The sequence below is a fragment of the Aspergillus caelatus genome (genome assembly GCF_009193585.1).
Source record: "Aspergillus caelatus strain CBS 763.97 unplaced genomic scaffold BDV27scaffold_25, whole genome shotgun sequence".
Taxonomy (NCBI): Eukaryota; Fungi; Ascomycota; class Eurotiomycetes; order Eurotiales; family Aspergillaceae; genus Aspergillus; species Aspergillus caelatus.
Window position 1 is genome coordinate 193,345 of NW_022475288.1, and position 19,294 is coordinate 212,638.

Sequence of the window (19,294 nt, forward strand, 5' to 3'; positions counted from 1 at the left end):
GCGATCAATGCCTCTTCAATCTGACCTAGCAGATAACCAGTCCGGTAGCCTGTACCAGAAAGAGGATGTCCAGGACAGAGAAGGAGGGCTCTAGGCCCCGCCATAGCACCATCGATCAAGCTATCCTGGACAGACGCGGCGACGAAAGAAAATAAAAACGAGCGTTTCTCATCCAAATCATATCCCAAGCCGCGAGGCTAACCAGGTCTTTCATGACATATAAAACGGGATCTGAACAATGGGATATTCTCATGAAACAAAACAAAACAGATAGCCGACCCGCCGCTTCTTCATGCAAGAGAACAAAAACCGAAAGAATCAAGGAGAGACGAAACGCTAACGCTGGCTCGAAGAAAAGAGAAACAAACAAACACAAAGTAGTCACAATCGCAAAGAGAGAAGATATTATGTTCTTTGATGGTCATGCAAACGAAGTGGAGTATCATGGTCGCAGAATCGTCAATGGTAACGCCGTCACTGATGCCAATTAGTCTGTTGTCTGTATAGCGGGGGATATTGCTCCCGGTCGTTCTTGTGGGTGCGTCTCGGGCTCGAAGGGTACAAGCGAGCTAGATGTGGTTTGTCGACAGGGACTCCGGGATCTAAACCAAAAATACGGGAAGTCAGGGAGACCATCAACGTCAAGTGTCTGGTTCCATGGGCGTATTACATGGTTGTCCCGTACGGCAGCGCAAAGTCTTGGTATCGGTCCCCCCACCCAAATCCGATCATATTCGCCGCTGTGCTGCAGGGCTGTACCAACATGCTTGGCAATGGGAGTGCGGCAAGTGCGGCAGACGTGGCAGCGGTGCTATAATACTGCGTCGCATTGTAAGGCGAAGTAGTGTAGGGTTGGCTGTAGGACGGTGTCGGAGAAGCATAGGAGAACTCATTCATGTTGTTCAGACTGGTCCATATATTCGGATTAGAATCGCCTGTACTGGCCGTGGCTGGGCTGGATGGCAGTACTTTCCACGTGTCCATCGACACAGGCTGCTGCATAGGGTCGTGCCACCATGTCTCCGGACCAGTGGAACTGGGTAGAACAGGTGTCGACCGAAGCACGTCGACCACACGTGGAGGCGGAGGAAGCAACGGAACGAACAGGCTGGTGACCGCAGACTTTGCTTCCTCACTTCGGCCCCCCAGCAGCTCACCTGCACCGTCCTCCTCTAGCCCTTCAAGGGCCTGCGCGCTGGTGCGATAGACGAACTTGTTGGCAGCCTGGACAAACTCCTCCTGTAATTTCTTCAACTGGCTCTCCTTCTCAGACCAGTCCCAGGTACTCGCGGCAGTGTCAACGGAGTAAACTTCCTTGTGGAAGTCGACCAAAGCTTCGATTGTTTCCGGGGTCAGTTTGAATGCGACCTCATTTCGAGACACCATGTCAACATGCACTACGTAAGCCTCCACATGGATCATCTGGTAGTTGAAGAATGCCTCCGCCCAGGGGTTCTCGTCCCTTCGGAGCTCTGCTTCGGGGGCCTTGGGGAACATCATGGAGCAGAGGGTCCAGATAGCGTTTGGTGAGGACAAGGTTTCCGTCAGACACTTTGTATGTTGCGTCACATTGTTTAAAGGTCGCTTGACTCGACTGACTCGTTTCAATGTCGCTGTCAGCCATGGTTCGACTTTGGTGTTCAACACCACATTCGGTGAAGACCGCGGCGCAAAGGCAGCGGCCGACGACGGTAGTAGGACCGTTGGCATTGCGACTCTGCGATAATGATACTATATTGAAAAAGAAGGAACGAGAAACAAGAAATAAGAGGAAACAGGAAGAGCTATAAAAACGAAATAAAAAAAAGAAGGCACAACTTTCATAAAGGCGACATCCGCCCACAGTAAGTGGTTCTCCGATATAGTAGATGGTTCCAGCGGTAAGATGGGATCACTAGTTGAGAGCGGGCTCTAGTAGTATTTGACGAACGAAAATATTGGACTAGCGCCTGACCGGGTAGATGGAGACCGTCTGTAATGATATATAGTAAGGAAACCCACAGTACTGATCACAGTGGAGTGGGTTGAGAAGATATGGGAAGTAGAGAGGTCCAAATTACTGTGAAGGCGAACGCGCAAAAGAGAAAAGAAAATGACGGATGTAAAGAATGTAAATAAAAGAAAGTTTTTTTTTTGTTAAAGCGGTAGTGAGAATGGAGGGGAAGAAAAAGCGAGACGCAGAGGTCGAGAGAAGAGATAGAGGAAGAGGGACAGAGAGAGGGCGCGAAGAGAGAAGAGTGAGTCGAGGAGGGGCGGGAGAGGGCTGACCCGAAAGGGAAAGAGAAGAGGATGACCGTCGGTGATTCTGAACACAAAAAGAGATCAGAAAAAAAAATTATAGGGTGTATTAATGGCGTTGCTTTCCAAACTTATTATACAGGGTCTCACTAAAGGCAAAGAAGAAAAAAAGTAAGAAAATAAATGGAATAAAAAAAAGATAAAGTAACGCTCTATCATTAAAAAAAAAAAAAAAATTGGATCACTACGACTCCGTTGATATACTTTGCCTACAGAAATACAAGGAGCCTTTTCTTCCGTTTCAATTTACCCTACAACGGCTTACCAGCTCTGGGCGCATAGATACTATGGATGCCCGGCGAGTTTTTCTCATGCAGACATGAAATCCCGATCGTATGGAACGAGTCCATACGTACACACAGAAGCACAAAATTTAGCCACTCTCCGGATTCACCGTCCGATCTCAGCTGGTACCCTCCTTCGCTGGAGTTTAGGGCGTTAGCAGCATGCATGTGTCCAGAATCGTCGTAAAAAGTGGAGCCTGGCAGTTGAGTGTTGATGGATGGATTGACCCAGAAACATGTCAGTCTCAAGTTATTTTACCGTAGGTAATATATCAGTAAGATACCTCCCAGCACTCATGGGCTCTCATAACGACATCCAGCCTGAAGACCCTTTCCAGGGCCTTGATCCGAAGCGCCGAAAGACACAGTGTGGCTGAGGTGACTGCGACCTGATTTGGTGGAGTTTCGAATGGTTCTCAAGTCTGTCAGACGATTGGAACTCGCATCTAGTTTCCACCCAGGCCTTGGCTAAAAAGTCTGTTTTTCATTATTATTGTTATTATTATTATTATTATTTTATTTATATTTATATTTTTCCAATCCCTTATACAACTCGTGAACGTTATAAGAAACTGACCAGGTCAGTATCCAGTATACATTGTAAATTGTGTCATAGATCAATGGATGGGTCCAATAGAAGTGTAAAGGTGTGTGACTGTACAATACTCTATGTATGTGTGTATGATTTGAATTCTATCAAGAGAGGAAGTATGTCCGGATGCGGCCTGCTCCCCAACACCGGAAATGTCACACAGATACGACATCCGACATGCTCTAGGATTGAAATATGAAAGACATTGTAGAGAATAATGTTGTAACCTTTGGGCCCAAAATAAACCATCCAGATCTGGGCTGGCGTTACCACCCTCATGGTAGAAGTTGCAGATTGTCGCTTGGGTACAGAAGTAGGGTATGGTGCGATGTATGAATTCATGTATCCTGTAGGTATCCTGTACATACAGACAGACACACAATACATACGAGGTATGGACATTGAAACTGAAACCTGAATGTGGTAAAGAAAACATACCAATAACAAGAGGGTTGGCTAAGCCCCAATGCAGACCCACTCTTTAGGTGAAATGCATGTTTTGTTCAGATCTGACTAAGTACTAGTACTAGTACTATGTAACGGTCGCCGGCATACGATATCATATTCCAACTTGAAGAAGGGGATTATTCTTGTCGTCCAGCACCAGCGTCTTAAAGCGACTCTAAAGGAGACGAACACAAACAACAGTAATAACGCATCAAATCATATCCTGAACTCTACCCGTTTCAGCTGTCTCTTTGAACATTCCACTGAAAGAAACTCGGCATTTCCCACCGATGACCACCCCACTTCCACCTTGGTGTGTGAAGATCATCCGATACTCGTTTGGGTGAGCAGTCTCCGCCACTGGTGGATACAATTTAGTCGCTTATGTTCAGCTGGGATGTGCATTTCCAAGTATAGCCCTTCTGCTGAAATTTAAACCTAATAGTACATCCGAAGGAAAGCGTTGGGAATGACGCAAAGTCCAATGGAGTCATAACAGATGATAGAGAAGAGGGAAAAAATAGAAATAAAAATAAAATGGAATAGAATAAACAAACTAAACTAAAAGGGACAAGTAGTAAACTTAACAATTAAAATATGTGAAAATATAGAAAGAAAGAACAAAAAAAGAAAACAAGTACCAATGACCATCACAATACTGGGTTAAGAGAACTGAAAGGAAGGGAAAGGGAAGCGGAGAAATTCGCCGAAAAGTCTATCTGCAACTTGTTACAGCCATGCATTAGGGTTTGTTTCTTTACCCTCACTCAAAGCCATCCTTTCATACGGTATATAAAATTCGCTTGGAATAAAGCAAGAAAGCAAGAAAAAATAAAAAATAAAACATAGACAATAAAGAAAGAACTGGTTTCTTGAATCTGCTGCAACGAAAATATAATGACGTCGTCTCCGGACGAAAAGGGCCCGAAGAAAGACTCCACAAAGCTTTGACCAGTACGCACAACAATTGCCCAAAGGCCTAACACGTTACTGGACACACAAAGTACATGTGTGTAGAATCGCATATGGTACATACATGCACCTGCCCTTCCGTGAACACTGTACAGAGAGAGTATCTTACCTTGCAGACTACAATACTGCAGTAAGCCTAGACGCTCTAGAGTCTACTTTGCCTACTGCAACTCGACCGTGGGAGACTCGTGTATCAACCGTGGTTCTAGGCGAATCCAAACCTATGCCCCTCAACCTAATTCCCAAACAATCATGAATGAAATGACCTCTCCATCTGTGCTACACAGCGGGATGAGCCCTGCCATATCTCGTAGCTTAAAACAGCCCTTTGACCCTTTTCACTCTTTCTTTGTCCCTCCCATTTTCCCACCTTCCGCCATGTTTCGTTCCACATATGACGTTTGATGAGGAAAGGAAAGGGTGAAAAGTGTATTAGGGAAAATTAATCGACTGTGAGAATAAAAAAAAAATAATTCCCAGTATCTCACCTGATGAATCGCGGGTCGAGTCCTCGTGGGGCGAGCTAAAGGGCCTAAAAAATCTTGGGATGCTGGAAGGGTGCCTGTTCAGGCCTCAGATTCGCTGATGGCAACAGAGCCCGGCTCACTGCGCTGCACCTGAGATCCCTGTTACGATCTACCATTGGACTGAGCTTCGTTGACGGTCATCTCTAGACTTTACCAGAAGTGGAAGTCATTCGAACTATCGTCTGGACTCGTAAGATGCCATTCCGTTACAAGCACAGGAGAAAAAGGGGGGTTGTCCGGTTGCACTTCCGTCAGTTCTCTTTTTTTTCCGAACTGCATCCATGCTTTACTCGCCTTTTCCCTGGGTCTGTACTGCACTACATACCTATTAAGTAGGGCTCGCCCGTTTAGTTCGTCCGCCTGCAGTAACCGGAGATCTAAGGCCCGGGTTGGTAGGTATGTAGGTCTCCTGGAGGCCGGGTAATGCACCTTTCAGTCAATAGACCCCATGATCTGCTGCACGCGGACACGGAAACATCTGGGGGTAGTTGGGATCCGGCCACACCGGGTTAGGCGGGATAGGGAAAATTTTTGATATCTGCCATCAAATCAACCCACCAACTTGTCGCACAGTACCCCACAGACGACTCAACAGGATAGGCAGAAGCATTGCACTTGAATGGAGATAGTCTGAGATCAGATAATGACACACTGCTACGGTATCAGCACGCGCCCAGCAATGGGTTCCATGCACGCAGAGCACTCACAAGCTGTGGCAAAAAGTTGCTTGATGATGCCAGAACGTTTCGCATTATCGGTTGGAATCGGCATCCAACAGGAGCAGCCTAGGGAAGTAAATAACACTTGTGCAGCAAGGCAACCAGCGTCGTCAGCTTGGGCCACAGTTTCGCGACACACTGCAACTAAATTTGACCGTTATTTGTCGCCCCTCCATAGCAGAGTAGGGCGTAGTGCCTATAAAGCTGGTTGACTATGATTCAGGAGAATTAACCCCCAATGGAAAAGGTGTCACCTCCGTAAGAGCGTACGAGCACCGCATATGACCTGGTAGTGACTAAAGATATCCCTTTTTCGGAGATGACCGATCGCTGCGCCTCTGTCACGTTGCCACATCAGCCACATTTAATCGTTATTGTGGCGGAGTTTCTGCAGTACAACCAAACCATGACATAAGAGTTGTTAAGCATAGGCAAGGAAGAAAGAAGAAGGGAAAACTACAGAGAAAGACACTAGAACATTTGGTAAAAAATAGAGGGCATACAACAATTACAGTAACACACCCGCCGTCGTGTATTGATTATTTTTCTCCAACCCTAAAGATGAGAATATATACCGAGATGTACGAACTACTCCGTACATACGGTAACATACCTCAAAAGCCCTGATACTTCATGTAATTGAATGCTAAACAGCAAAAGCCCACACGTGATAGGCCTAGAACGCCCCTGAAATTTTTATATGCTCGCCAATCATTAACTGTATAGTGGCATTTAATGCAGGCCCTGGATCGCTTGGAAGTACTTCATCTCATGTATTCAATTAGATGTACAAGATTCTGGAACCATCACCATCTCAACCTATACTCACTGCGAGACTTGAGCATACGCCACCTATTTCTGGGCTTAGCTAGACTAGTCCGAGCAGATCACCACTCGCAGATTGACATGTCACTGTGAGTTGCCGAGAGCCAATGAAGGTTTCCTCCAGTCGACCTCACAAAGCCTTGATTCTCCTTTTAAGCTGGCGGGTAAACTTCAACGTGACGCTTTCGGTGGGCTCAAAAGACTGTGGTATCAGTATGGCGACGCAGCTCGTTACGCTGCATAATGGTGTCATCGCGATGAAGCTGAGCTCCTCTCTTCCACAGTGACGATTGAGTCATGACGCGCGAACTTTACATCAGACTCAGCTGCCATTAAATTGTATCCAGACTGGTGAGACGCAGCCTACTGCTCGGGTCGTTGTCCTGGCCAATGCCATGCGCTCACGATGGGATGGTTTATGGGCGGAGACAGAACTTCCCTGACTGCCACCCTGAAGGTTTACTAGTGGTATGGAATGACATGCAGTCGACGCGGCCATAGGAGTCCAATAGTCAGCTTGTGTTTGTGGTCATGGGAACTCGTTCAGCGCCTCGATGACCAGGCAATTGTACTTATTTCCGAGAAATCTCCATGATGGCGTTCATTTCGCGGTTGACGACAATCATTGCAGTGGAATAATAACACGAGTCTGCTCCAGTTTGGCGCCTTCGGTCGGATTGTAGCGGGGATTCATCATGTTTTGATTGAGATCGACAAGGGCGAACGTCTAGTTGTAGAAGATGGCTGACCTCGTCGTCTGGCCAAGAATCATAGAGCATCCATCATCTCTAGGAGAGAAGATTCTTGCCATCCTGGAGGCGTGATTTTCCGAGATGAAGCCTGGATTGGTTCGAGTACTAGAAGCAGCGGCTCATAATATTAATTATATATGGTTTCAAGTCAAAACTTACTGATACGTTGTCGCTGACTGACATTGCCAGTGATATCAGTCTCTATAGCCATAGGAACGTTTCGGGAGTATACTAATTCTGCGCATTCATCTAGCTTACCTTAAATATAAATTCCTCGTATGGAGCATTGCCTTAATGGAAGTCTTACTTGAATTGAATGGTGCTTGCCACATATCCTTTCGAAGCTGAAATTTTATATCTTGGATATAGAACCAACTTAGCTATGAGTTAACCGTATATGGAAGGTAGATGTTGCTGCCCCCCATTTCGCCAGGCTCTCCAATATGATATACAGTAATCATAGTTCTCCTTAAGTCACAGTCACCACTTTCACATGGACTGGTTTATCATGCCTAACAATTCATTTATAAAGCAAAGAATAAATTTTCCGAGCGTGACTCCATCCCAAAAGCCAGTTGAAATCGTGCCAGACTCGAACGGGCCTCCGTAACGAACCTGAACCTCAAGCTCCACGAACCACCCACCCACAAACACTGCCAAAATGCTCGTCAGACATTACCGGAGTTAAATCTTGGGGGAGGGGTTCACCTTCAGCGTTCATGTGGGTAAGCGTAGATAGCCAGCATGATGGGGTGCGGAGGGTGAATTGCCATGACAATGGATGGGATGATATGGCCGAGGAGACCTATCATCGCAATGCCTCTCTGTCCAAAGGTCATATGGACTGTGTTTACAAGGATAGTCGCAACCATACGAGAAAGGCTGTCACAAAAACCCAAGAAATGACCGTAGTTGATAGGCTGAATTTCTCTTAGAGCTATTGGATGTCACAATGCTTGATACCGGAGGAATAAATTCAGTGCATACATGTGGGACTAATGCCTGCAAAATTGTGAGCTTTTCTATATAAGCAATCTATAACAGCAAGGCTTACTCCATAGGCTCCATCACTGGCACCTACCACGGCGAAACTGATAAAGATAGCCAACAGTCGCCATTTGTCGATGAAAGGATCATTCCGATTTTGCTTTGCCCGAACAACTGTCCCATCTGTTATAGGGCCAAATGAGCTTAGTAAAATATGTCGTTCCTGCTTTTTTTTAAAAAAAAAAAAAAAAAAAAACAGTAGCCGTTCCGTTGTCGTTGACATCTTGCGACGCTACAAAGCGGAGAAGGGAACGGACAAACAAACATGCAGAACACTTGGGTATAACATTGCTCATCGTGTAGGATACATATTCTAAATTGTCGACCTCAGCCTGACTAACCTGTAGCAAACCGATGGAATTCGAAGGAATAATCGCAGAAAATAAGGCAAAGGATCCGAAGCTGGGTGACCCAATCCTCTGGGGCGCGAATTCTACTGTATTCTCCATGCACCACTTCACTGGCTCCTTTAAGTGGAATAAGTCCATACCGATGTCAGGCTCCTAGTAGTATCTCAAGACATGGTTTAACAACTAGTAGTGTTGGTGCCGCAATTCATTCAATCATTACTCGAAACCGCGACATGGATATGATTTGGATATAACGGACGTACTGAGCATAAGAAAAAGGAAGTGTGAATGGTACATGACTCGATTAGAAGTTTCTATGCCTTAGGGTTATTTTCATTAGGTGATAATTAAGGGAACATATTTCTGCCGTCTGAGGTATAAGTTTCTCGGTGCGAACGCCGAGAATTCATACCGGCGGACCGCCGGCATCCTCCGTTTCCACCATTCACCATCGTTATCACCAGTAACTATTCATCTTATTTCTATGAGAACAACGGACATATACTAAGAGGGTCTAATCTCTCTTTGGGACATTGCAGTCTGTTTCAAGCAGCATCCAGATCTCGAGATGACGAATCACGAACCCCCGGGCTCAGCAGTCCGACGCCTTCGAGACACATTTGGGGACCCTAAACCGCCCGACATAACTCGCAAGATCACTGCCTGTGTAGCCTGTCGAAAGCAAAAGGTACCCAGTGACAGGCTATGATGTTATTTGCTACAGGTCTAATACTGATCCAGATAAAATGCCATATGAATGAGTCCCAGCCACCATGTGCTCGATGCAGAAAGAAGGGTCTGCCGTGCACAGTAAATCGCAGTCTGCAGATGTTGCTGGAAAATGACGCAGTGTAAGTGGAATTGAACCCTTGACTATGCCTACTTTACTTAATGTGCCTATCAGATGGAAGCAGAACATAGAACAGAAAATACAAGCGCTAGAAGCGGCCGTTAGTAGGAACGTGAATAATAATATACCCTTAGACCTCCCTCAGCGGAATGAGCAAGGATTAGAGAATGAGCCATCCTCGGTGGGCGAGGAAGTGGTGGAAGGGAATCAGCAAGATACAACAAGTGAGCGCCCGGGTCGATGGAAGATTACCATAGATCTGGAATCAAATCCAGGTGCGCTCCCAGGCCACTATCTTCTACGAGCCAATTCCGTGCCAGCCAACACCCCCACGGACATGATCTCTCGTGGTGTGATAAGCACTGAGAACGCACTGCGATATTTTGATGAATATCAAAACCGACTGGATCACTTCGTTTACCGGATCCTAGGAGATCATAGCACGGCGACATTGGGGCGCATTAGAGAAGTTTCGCCGCTTCTAACAACCGCTATCTGCGCAGTAGGTGCCTTGCATCTATCGTCTTCAGATTTTGAAGCGCTGTACAAAGAATTCGTCGCCCTAAGTGCGCCGTTGAGCTTTTCAAGAAGGCACACCGTCGATGACGTCCGGGCGCTCTGCATTGGTGCCTTTTGGCTCAGTGACCTTTCCTGGTCGCTAGTCGGTCTAACTGTGCGAATAACCACGGAATTGCAATTGCATAAGAGTTTTTCGAAGGCTTTACAGGGAGACAGGAACCACTACTCACGCGCACGGTTATACCTGCTGGTCTATGCTTGTGACCATCACTTTTCCGTGCCATATGGCAGACCACCAATGACTAGAGAATGCGAGGCTGTGAGAGATGCGCGGAAGTTCCTGGACTGTACCTATGTTACTGAGGACGATGCACGACTGGTAAGCCAGGTCCTACGCTGGAGTATCTGCACCAATATGTATGACACTTTCGGTTCCGACGTCGATCGGCCTCTTTCAGATGCAGATATTTCCCAGGTGCGACGGTTCAGCATCGCTTTGGATAGCCTTCGTGCTGAATGGGGCGACAAATTCAAACAAAACGCCCATGTGGGGAACTATCCGCGCAAAGGTGTTGGGATACAATATCATTTTGCCAAGCTCTATCTCTGCTCGCATGCTCTGCGTGGTGCTGGATCACGCCATGCTAAATCTCGAGCTCCTGATGTGGTTTTGGAGTTCGAGGAAATAGCAAACTCTGCGGTGCTTTCCGCCGTATCTATCCTTCGCGCGGTGATATCAGATCCTGAGATTCAATCATACCTCAACGGCTTGCCGACATATTTTGATATTATGATCGCTTTTGCAGTAGTCTTCCTGCTCAAAGTATCTACCCGATTCTCTGCCACTGTTCATCTTGATAATCAAGAAACTCAACGCTTAATGCTATCGTTAGTCACAGTTTTGAAGGGAGTGACAGCGAGCATGCATCCGCATCACCTCCTTGTCAGTATAACAAAGGGCATTGATGATCTCTTACAACGAAGTAGGATGGCCCCTAGCGCAGCTCAAGCTGTACCCATGGATTTACTGCAGCAGGAACCACAGCAAATTATATATGATCGCAAAACGCCGCATGTAGACTTCGGTCTTGAGAACGATGGGCTGTTTGACCAGTACTTGATGAGTGAGTTCGACTTTCTATCGGAACAAGACCCAGAGTCTTTAATACGAATGTCTCCGAGATGACCAAATTTGCAAACAAGATCTACTTTATTATTTCAACTATGAGAGTCGACAGCAATGATGCGATGAAAGTCTGGTTCCAGTAGTGACTGGGGATACTTGGGGTTCAGGGCGTCGAGAAAGAGAGAATAGAAATGGAAGAGAGAGAGAGAAGTCTTTCGAATATAGAGTGGATAATCGATCTGTGGTCTATGCATGGTATGCTAGCACTCCACCGGTAGGATGGCCGGGACTTGTATCTGGTACTCACCGGTGTCATTTTTAAAGTGACAAATGCTCGGACTCCTTCTCTCCTCTTATCTATTGATTGTAAACATCTTTGAGGAAAGATAACGAAAACCCTAACAGCAGATCTCTTCTCATAGACTTAGCATATAAACAGCCACTGTCACATCATAGGTAAAACGCACTTGTACCCTCTATGAGATATAATTGCTAATAAGACACTAGAGTCACTAAAGTTAACAACCGGCTATGTTCATTATGGTCCTCGGAGACAAGATTTCGGGTCACATCAACCGACTTAATAGCCCACTTAGACAATGGCGCCTATGCATGAACAGATGCAAGACCTCACAGACAACTTGCTCGTCTTCAAGTCAGCCAGTCAGCCAGCCTCTACTCCTCATTTCTGGAGGCAACCTGGTAGCATATGAATGGATTATGGAAACTTGTACACCCTTAGCCGCATCAATGGTATTCCTCGTGTTACAATCATTCGGCAGCTCAATTGCGTGCTCATGGTTCAGCAATCTGATCCTGGGTACTAAACCGGGTCAAGCCAGAGGGGGCATCGGCAGCAATGAATATGGCACGTTGTTGGATAGAATCTGGTAATGCGGAACCTCTGCATAATGCTAGCGGCGTGCGATGGCTCGCTGTGACTATCGCTGGCATATAATTTGCAATTCTAGTGTTCGGATACGGGCCAAGATGGCGGTATCAGAAGAGGTCAAAGGACCTTGAGGCTACACCACGTCCCGAAACGGCACCTTAAGAAGTTAGGATTCAGTCACATAGTCAAATAAATAGCTAATAAATTTGAAGAGATGATGGATGAGAAGAGCCAAAGGCCGTCGTAAAGACCCTTTGTCTTAGGGTTGAGACGAATCACGTGCCTGAAAATGCATACACACATACGAGTCTCGTCACCCCGTGCCAATAATTTAGATTCTGTCATTATATAGATTTTGTTAGTTGAGGGTCACATTGGAGAATGTTTATACGATGTGATAGTCAAGTATTTACAGATAGCGTCACGCCTTTACTCCGTGCATAGGAGCCAGCCACAAGGATGCTATGAATCTAGGAAGAGAAAAAGACCGCAGCTCCCCAACGCCCAAAAGAAAAAGGCAACAACAAGAAAATTTTGCGAAAAACATCTTTCGACTTTAATGCATACCATTGCCCTGTTTGAACCAAGTCTATCAGAAAGATTTAGTAGTACACATGGCTCAAAGTCGGTTGTACTTCGGGGTGGTGAAAAGTTTTTCTCTGTAATATTTTCTGCACATCGATGCTGATTGTCTCAGTGATAGCCAAACTCTGCGCTAGGCACATACTCCGTAGTCTATCAAAGATCTAGAACATCTAATTTTTGGGGTTGGCATGGCTCCAACAGTGGGAGCGGAAATTGGAATCGGACGACAGCAATGTTTGTTGGTATGAGAGTAGCGCTAGGAAAAGGAGAGAAGCAACCAGTGGGGCTAGCTAGCAAATTCCTAACATTTAGAGTAGGTAAACTAGTTGGCATCGTTGTTTTGCCATCTTAATTTAAGCTAATGGCAACGGACGCAAAAATTTGGCACTCGCGCGCATCTTTCATCGGGTTATACTCCTGGATATGGTTGGGTTTGTGTTAAATAGAATTAATTCATGGTAGGGTATGTCATACGATATCTTTCATGGGAAATTAGATAGTTGTAGGGAGAATACAGGTCGGGCTTTTTAAGATGCATGATGCATCTAATGTCCGCTAGTCAAAATGGGCCGTCTTTGCCAGGACAGAGTATGTGCTAATGTAACCTTTTTATCATCAGTGTATACCAGAGATTTTTGCAGGTGCAAGAATCCCCGTTATAATAGAAGGGCCTAATCCTTCGCAGAAAGCGTACGTACATGTGTCGCGATCTGGGAAAGGATCTTCTCTCGGATAAGGGGCAAGGAAAAATTTTTTTTTTTCTGTCTTTTCTCCCAAAGGATAAGCAACTTACTAATATCAAGAACTAACTAGTTGGTCGCCGTTTCGCCTATGGTGGATAATTGGGGGTATAGAGCTTCAGCCTTATCTTTAAGCTGTGCTTGATCTGATATTTGAGTCCTTAACGTAGGAAACGGGCATCAAAGGGGACTCCATGAGGCAGAAGTTGGTAGCAATCGAAGCTTTCCTATGGCGTTGCTGTACCCTGCCGATAGCAATTACGGCCATGCTCTAAGTAATATCTAGAGTATAATGAATTCAAGATGTTAGTGTAAACACGGAAGGAAACCTTAGGCTGCACACCCCTGTCAAGTGACTTGGTCGCCTTAGGTAGTGAGCAAAAAATAGTAACGGAGAACCAGAAAGTTGGAAGAAACCTTTCTGTTTCCCCTCCACTTTCCCAGGTACTACCGAAGGTTCCCGCCCATTCCCCGCTTCAATGTCTTGGAGATCTATCTTTCGACTTTGGTTACCTGTGCGGATCACAATTTATCCAATGTCAAAAAATGACATAATCCATCTTTGGATGCCCAAAAGACGGTTGAGCGTTGTTGTGACCTGTGCCACTGGGGAAGCCAAGAAACGCCTTGATCGCATTCTTGGAGAGATCCATTGGAGTACGCGTGATCTCCAGCAGTTTATATTAATTTATCGTACTTCGTATTGGGCAAAGTGAAGCTCGGACGAGATACTTTCCTCTACTTGGTAAGCAGTGCGATAAGTCCTAACTTTCTTGACGGGCACTACTGTATGCAGGCCAAGGCCGACCTCGACCTGCATGTATGTACAACAACCCATCACACTGCTGGATACGATTTCCGGGGATTCTGAAAGGCGAGATTTGCCAGCGCAAAATAAAACCAAAATAAAAGAAATGAGGGAAGAAAAAGTTTTTCGATGCTCCCTTTTCATTATCTGAGCCGTGGGCTAGCACTGGATTATCACCAACTGGATCCCTCCGCGTATATTTGTGGAGTAGCAATATAGGGATGGGGCAAAGGATCCTAACTAGACAATGCGATGTTGAAGACCCCTGCCCAAGAAAAAACAAGACTTTCTTGGTGGACGAAAAAAAAAGGAACCAACAGGCAAACCCCGCTTAATGGTCACTGTCGATCACCAAGCTAAAACAAATTGAACCCGACAGGGAAGCCCACAGAGGCGCAACTTTCTACCAACTGCTCGTGCGCTTATTGACTCACGATGGTAGCCAACTTCACATGCTACCGAGCTCAATCTCCGAACAAAGAAAGCCGCATTTCCGTGCAATATTTTCTCGCTCTAAGGTCTTGCCTCCTCCCGCAGTCGGCTGAGTTCAGATACCGCACCTAACTTCCCCATGCCAAGTGAACAATTGTGGGTGAATAGGGACCCCACAATTGGGGGTCGTTATCTTCCCCGATACTTTCCTCTCAGGGGCAATGCTCCGTTCCCCGCAAGGAGAGCGCCCGAAAATCATCTTTCGAAGTAGTTAGTATAGCAAACAGTCCCCCGGCTGAGGTGACCTCTAACCAAAGAAATACGTATAGAGCTAACTCAAGTAATAGTAATAACCACGGGCCGTGTGGGTTAACCACAATTCACCGCTGCTCGGAGTACTCGAGTCGTAGGGTTTGTCCGGGCCCGTACCTCAATGGCATGCAGTCTACTCCGTAGTCAGGGACTAACTGTTACTACGGCTCTCATGCTCCCAATCAGGGAGCTCCACTGTCCTCATAGATCAACAATTTAATTGGAGTATACCCCCATAGGCATAGCCGCAAAGTATCTCGGCGATTGTCAAATGCTCGCTTGGTTCAAGAAAACAAGTTCCCTTGTCGATCGCCGAGGCTGAACCGAAATTGAGAGACAATATCTGGGGATGAAGAGAGATTCTCACGGAAACTCGCAATTTATCGTGCTTTTCATTCGCTCCCCGCAAGGCCGATTGTCCCTCACACAACCCCGGGGCTCCACGGCTCACTCCGACAAGCATAGCTTGCTCCAGATCGCGCCAATTTCTCCGCTTGCCATCGACTATACGACCCTGCAGCGGTGCTGCTATGTCGACAGGGGAGCAAGCGATCAGCATGTCGTATCAAGTCCATACCAAAAGGGCATTTCCCCCGCAGATCAGGCCCAAAACCTTCTGCCACTGACATCAGTGCTGGAGAACCACCAATGTAACGCATTTTGCTTCACATGTGGGGATCATTGACTAGCCCTCGGCCTAATCCAGTAGTCGCCATTAGCTTTATGGACAGAATGGAGTAGATTCCCGCACACCTGCAGACATAAAAGGAGTCATACAGCCTCCTTGGTTCTGGAATTGGGCCCTTCAGTCGTCAATTGCTGGCCATCCCCTGTGGAGAGTATACACCCAGCATGCGTTTCTCAACAGTAGTTTCCGCCCTTTTGCTTTCCAGCACCTCGCTGGCAACACCGGCCCAAGTCTCTTCAGCACTGGGTAGTGCCTCATCACAGGGGGCTCCTGAGGAACATCCCATAGCTCAGACACCGGCTGCTGCAGAGGCGACTGCTGCAGCTGCAGCTGCTCAACCAAGCGATAATGCTAGTCAACAACCCAATGTCAATGTCAACCAGCAGCCAACTGCTGAGCCTAGCCAGCAACCCACGGTCAATGTGAATCAGCAGCCAACTGCCGAGCCCAGCCAGCAACAAAGTGCCAACGATGAGCAGCAGCCGACTGCCAACGTCGCTCCACAATCGAACGCAGCTCCAGAGCCGTCTTCGAGTCCCAATGCCAATCAACAAACGGATGGTGGTCTGCTGTCACATCTAATCCCCACTGGCGCTGCGGAGTCTTCTACTCAACAGGAATCTAGTGCGCCTGCCCCGACTGCCTCACCAGCGGAGCCCGAGGGTAGTGCTTCGCCTACCGAACAGTCCAAAACTCAGGGATCCGCTACCAAAACTGCCGCTTCCTCCTCAACGTCGTCAGCTGGTAGTCCGTGGGAGAGCCTTATCCCTGATGGAGTTACTGGAAACCCTGGCACAGACCTGGGCAATGGACTCCAGGGTCTCCTAGGTCTCCTGTCTCCAACTTTCCTCAAGGATGTTGAATCATTCTTCCACCATTTTGCCTACCTATTTGACGACAAGACTACGGAACAGACCAAGTCTCTTATCAATATTGGATCTGGCCTCCTTACTCAAGACTTGATCAAGGAATTGAATAGTCTGCTGAGCAACGCCGGCAAGCTGTTGACATCTGACTTTGTTGATGAGATCCAGAAACTGATCAAACAACTTGGTCCTCTTCTGACAGATGACCTGTTCAAGCAGATTTCCACATTATTGAACAATGGAAACGACCTTCTGACCGCTGATTTTGTCAAGGAGGTCAATGCTCTGATTGGAAACGCCAACCAATTACTGACAGCTGAGACTGTTAAGGAGCTGCGGCAACTTATCGATTCCCTTGGTCCTCTCTTGACTCCTGAACTCTTCAAGGAGATCAGTGGCCTCCTTAACAATGCCAATGATCTGTTGACTGCGGACTTCGTCAAGGAGATCAAGAGTTTGATCAACTCGCTTGGTCCTCTGCTTACACCTGAACTCTTCAAGGAGATCAGCGGCCTTCTTAACAATGCTAACGATCTGTTGACTGCAGACTTCGTCAAGCAGATTAAGAGCTTGATCAACTCGCTTGGTCCTCTGCTCACACCTGAACTCTTCAAAGAAATCAGCTCGCTACTGGATAATGCTAACAGCCTGCTGACTAAAGACTTCGTCAACACGGTTAATAACCTGCTCAAGGAAGCCGGTCCTCTACTCAAGCCTGAATTGTTCAAACAGATTAGCTCGCTGCTAGACAATGCCAATAGCCTGTTGACCCCATCGTTTGTCAACGAGACTACAGGCTTGATTGACACTATCTCTCCTGTATTGACACCTGACCTGCTCTTGAAGGTCGGTAGCTTGTTGAATAGTGCCGGCAACTTGCTGACCGATGGATTTGTCGACAAAACCAACACTTTGATTGGCAACGCCAACTCTCTCTTGACAGAGAAGTTTGTCAAGGAGACCAGCGGTTTGATTGATGGCATTGCACCGGTTATCACTCCTGAGCTTCTGGGACTTGTGGGTGGTCTCCTTGCAAATGCCAACTCTCTCTTGACACCGAAGTTTGTCAATGAGACTCAGGGCTTAATTGATGGCATCTCGCCCGTCCTCACACCCGAATTGCTCACGCAAGTCGGTAGTCTCCTCAATAACGCTGGCAAGCTCCTGACGAGCGAGTTTATTGATGAAACAAAGAGCCTGATTGGCAATGTGGCACCTGTCATTACTCCCGACCTGCTGGAGGATGTCGGCTTCCTTCTCGGCAACGGAACGAACCTGCTTACACCCAAGTTCGTCAACGAGACGAGAGACCTCATTGATGGTGTCTCGCCTGTTATTACCCCAGAGCTACTCGGCGAAGTTGGTGGCCTTCTCGGCAACGCCAACGACTTGTTGACTAAGAAATTCGTCAACGAAACACAGATTTTGATCGAAGACGCCTCAGAGGTAAGTTAAATCATACGCTATGGCTTTGTGACTATTCACTAACTCATTCTTTCTAGTTGCTCCCTGTCGTAGTAAAGATCTTGGGTACGCTGTGAAGGATCTGAGCCACAGTTCAAGGGCTTATGATTAACGGACAACGAATTTACTTTTAATAATGCGAGGATATTATCACGTGCTCTTATGTCGATAAGATTCATGTTTGAGATGCTTTTGGGTGCCAAGATATAGCGGCCCCAATTACAATGATGTGTGATGTTTTAATAAGAATCCGTCCATAGCCCAAACTAGAATCCATGTCCATGAGATGGTTCAGTTCGCTTGCAGAAGTACCTTGACGACAACAAAACACATGGTCCCGAAGTAAACACGCAATTCGTGTATAAGACCGATGTCTGGCATAGCCCACTAGACAACCCCACGGCTTCCTTTCTTTCCCTTCCCCTGAAGAGATCTCTGACTCAGTCCGAAGGTGGTTCCTTATGCCATTGCTAGGTAGTTTTCTTCCGGGCTCTTGAATCAGGTGGTTAAAGTCGAGAGGGGTTGAAGAGGCAAGGTCGGTGGGAAATAGGCGTAGGTGGTCGGAAACCGTAACCCGCGATAGACCAGTAGCGAACAATGAACGGTGGATCATAACCGAGCTTGAAGCAAGCATCGTGGCGGCCGGACTCATCCCAATATGAGAAATAGAACCCCCAAAGTTGTTGGGCATGTTCTATTGACGTTTTCTTGAAAGCAACCTCCCTTGGATTCCTTATTCAAGCTGGGATATCTGATACTTTCACTTCTTGGTATTTTGACAAAACTTTCATCTCGGTGTTCCTTTCCTTGATTTTCTTGTCCATCGCTTTCTGGACATCTTCGCGCTTCCTCTCGGCGTCCTCCATCTTCTGTTTTACTTCTCTTGCAGCCTGTTCCTGTGCTTTCAGAGCTGCTTCTGGCGATGTGTATTCTTGACGTAATTGTTCAAGCTGGGCGCGGATGTCCTCAGCTTCTGCATCGATCTGAGTACAAGTGACCGGGTGATATCTGTGCGGCGGTAAGGGCTCCCCGGGGACGCGGACTTCGGGAAGTAGAGGATGTATTGGGGTCGTGCGCTGAGGCGAGCCTAATGGGATTAGGTTGTTTGTGGGGGAAGGTGTGGGCTCTGAAGGCGGGGATAGAGGTTCCTGATTCATTTTGCGCTTTCGATTGGACTTAGGATGGGCGTAATATCTCCT

General features: G+C 46.8%; 6 protein-coding genes across 6 annotated transcripts; 3 read left to right on the forward strand and 3 right to left on the reverse strand.

Moving 5' to 3' along the window:
• Positions 1–578: 578 nt before the first annotated feature.
• On the reverse strand, positions 579–2,016 carry BDV27DRAFT_51804 (uncharacterized protein). Its single transcript, XM_032076830.1, has one exon. It carries the CDS (start codon positions 1,708–1,710, stop codon positions 667–669), a length of 1,044 nt encoding a protein of 347 aa, XP_031931326.1. The 5' UTR covers positions 1,711–2,016; the 3' UTR covers positions 579–666.
• A 7,291-nt stretch (positions 2,017–9,307) lies between these two features.
• Positions 9,308–11,578, forward strand: BDV27DRAFT_51878 (Zn(II)2Cys6 transcription factor). Its single transcript, XM_032076831.1, has 3 exons — positions 9,308–9,501; positions 9,555–9,664; positions 9,718–11,578. The coding sequence occupies exons 1-3, from the start codon at positions 9,382–9,384 to the stop codon at positions 11,366–11,368; spliced, it is 1,881 nt and encodes a 626-aa protein (XP_031931327.1). The 5' UTR covers positions 9,308–9,381; the 3' UTR covers positions 11,369–11,578.
• On the forward strand, positions 11,579–12,274 carry BDV27DRAFT_51879 (uncharacterized protein). The gene is made up of 2 exons (XM_032076832.1): positions 11,579–11,764; positions 11,816–12,274. The coding sequence occupies exon 2, from the start codon at positions 11,840–11,842 to the stop codon at positions 12,200–12,202; it is 363 nt and encodes a 120-aa protein (XP_031931328.1). The 5' UTR covers positions 11,579–11,764; positions 11,816–11,839; the 3' UTR covers positions 12,203–12,274.
• A 3,509-nt stretch (positions 12,275–15,783) lies between these two features.
• Positions 15,784–18,221, forward strand: BDV27DRAFT_51897 (uncharacterized protein). The gene is made up of 2 exons (XM_032076834.1): positions 15,784–18,077; positions 18,134–18,221. Exons 1-2 carry the CDS (start codon positions 15,930–15,932, stop codon positions 18,170–18,172), a joined length of 2,187 nt encoding a protein of 728 aa, XP_031931329.1. The 5' UTR covers positions 15,784–15,929; the 3' UTR covers positions 18,173–18,221.
• On the reverse strand, positions 18,132–19,017 carry BDV27DRAFT_51887 (uncharacterized protein). Its single transcript, XM_032076833.1, has one exon. It carries the CDS (start codon positions 18,784–18,786, stop codon positions 18,271–18,273), a length of 516 nt encoding a protein of 171 aa, XP_031931330.1. The 5' UTR covers positions 18,787–19,017; the 3' UTR covers positions 18,132–18,270.
• On the reverse strand, positions 18,833–19,252 carry BDV27DRAFT_154259 (uncharacterized protein; the record flags this gene model as incomplete). Its single annotated transcript, XM_032071927.1, has 1 exon — positions 18,833–19,252. One exon carries the CDS (start codon positions 19,250–19,252, stop codon positions 18,833–18,835), a length of 420 nt encoding a protein of 139 aa, XP_031931331.1.
• Between the last annotated feature and the right edge of the window lie 42 nt (positions 19,253–19,294).

What these genes read in the sequence shown, in the direction of transcription:
- BDV27DRAFT_51804 (XM_032076830.1), bottom strand. Translation starts at nt 1,710, where the DNA reads ATGCCAACGGTCCTACTACCGTCGTCGGCCGCTGCCTTTGCGCCGCGG.
- BDV27DRAFT_51879 (XM_032076832.1), top strand. Translation starts at nt 11,840, where the DNA reads ATGTTCATTATGGTCCTCGGAGACAAGATTTCGGGTCACATCAACCGA.
- BDV27DRAFT_51887 (XM_032076833.1), bottom strand. Translation starts at nt 18,786, where the DNA reads ATGCCCAACAACTTTGGGGGTTCTATTTCTCATATTGGGATGAGTCCG.
- BDV27DRAFT_51878 (XM_032076831.1), top strand. Translation starts at nt 9,382, where the DNA reads ATGACGAATCACGAACCCCCGGGCTCAGCAGTCCGACGCCTTCGAGAC. An exon ending in TAGCCTGTCGAAAGCAAAAG is followed by an intron (nt 9,502 to 9,554) that starts GTACCCAGTGAC and finishes ATACTGATCCAG; the next exon opens with ATAAAATGCCATATGAATGA. An exon ending in TTGCTGGAAAATGACGCAGT is followed by an intron (nt 9,665 to 9,717) that starts GTAAGTGGAATT and finishes TGTGCCTATCAG; the next exon opens with ATGGAAGCAGAACATAGAAC.
- BDV27DRAFT_51897 (XM_032076834.1), top strand. Translation starts at nt 15,930, where the DNA reads ATGCGTTTCTCAACAGTAGTTTCCGCCCTTTTGCTTTCCAGCACCTCG. An exon ending in TGATCGAAGACGCCTCAGAG is followed by an intron (nt 18,078 to 18,133) that starts GTAAGTTAAATC and finishes CATTCTTTCTAG; the next exon opens with TTGCTCCCTGTCGTAGTAAA.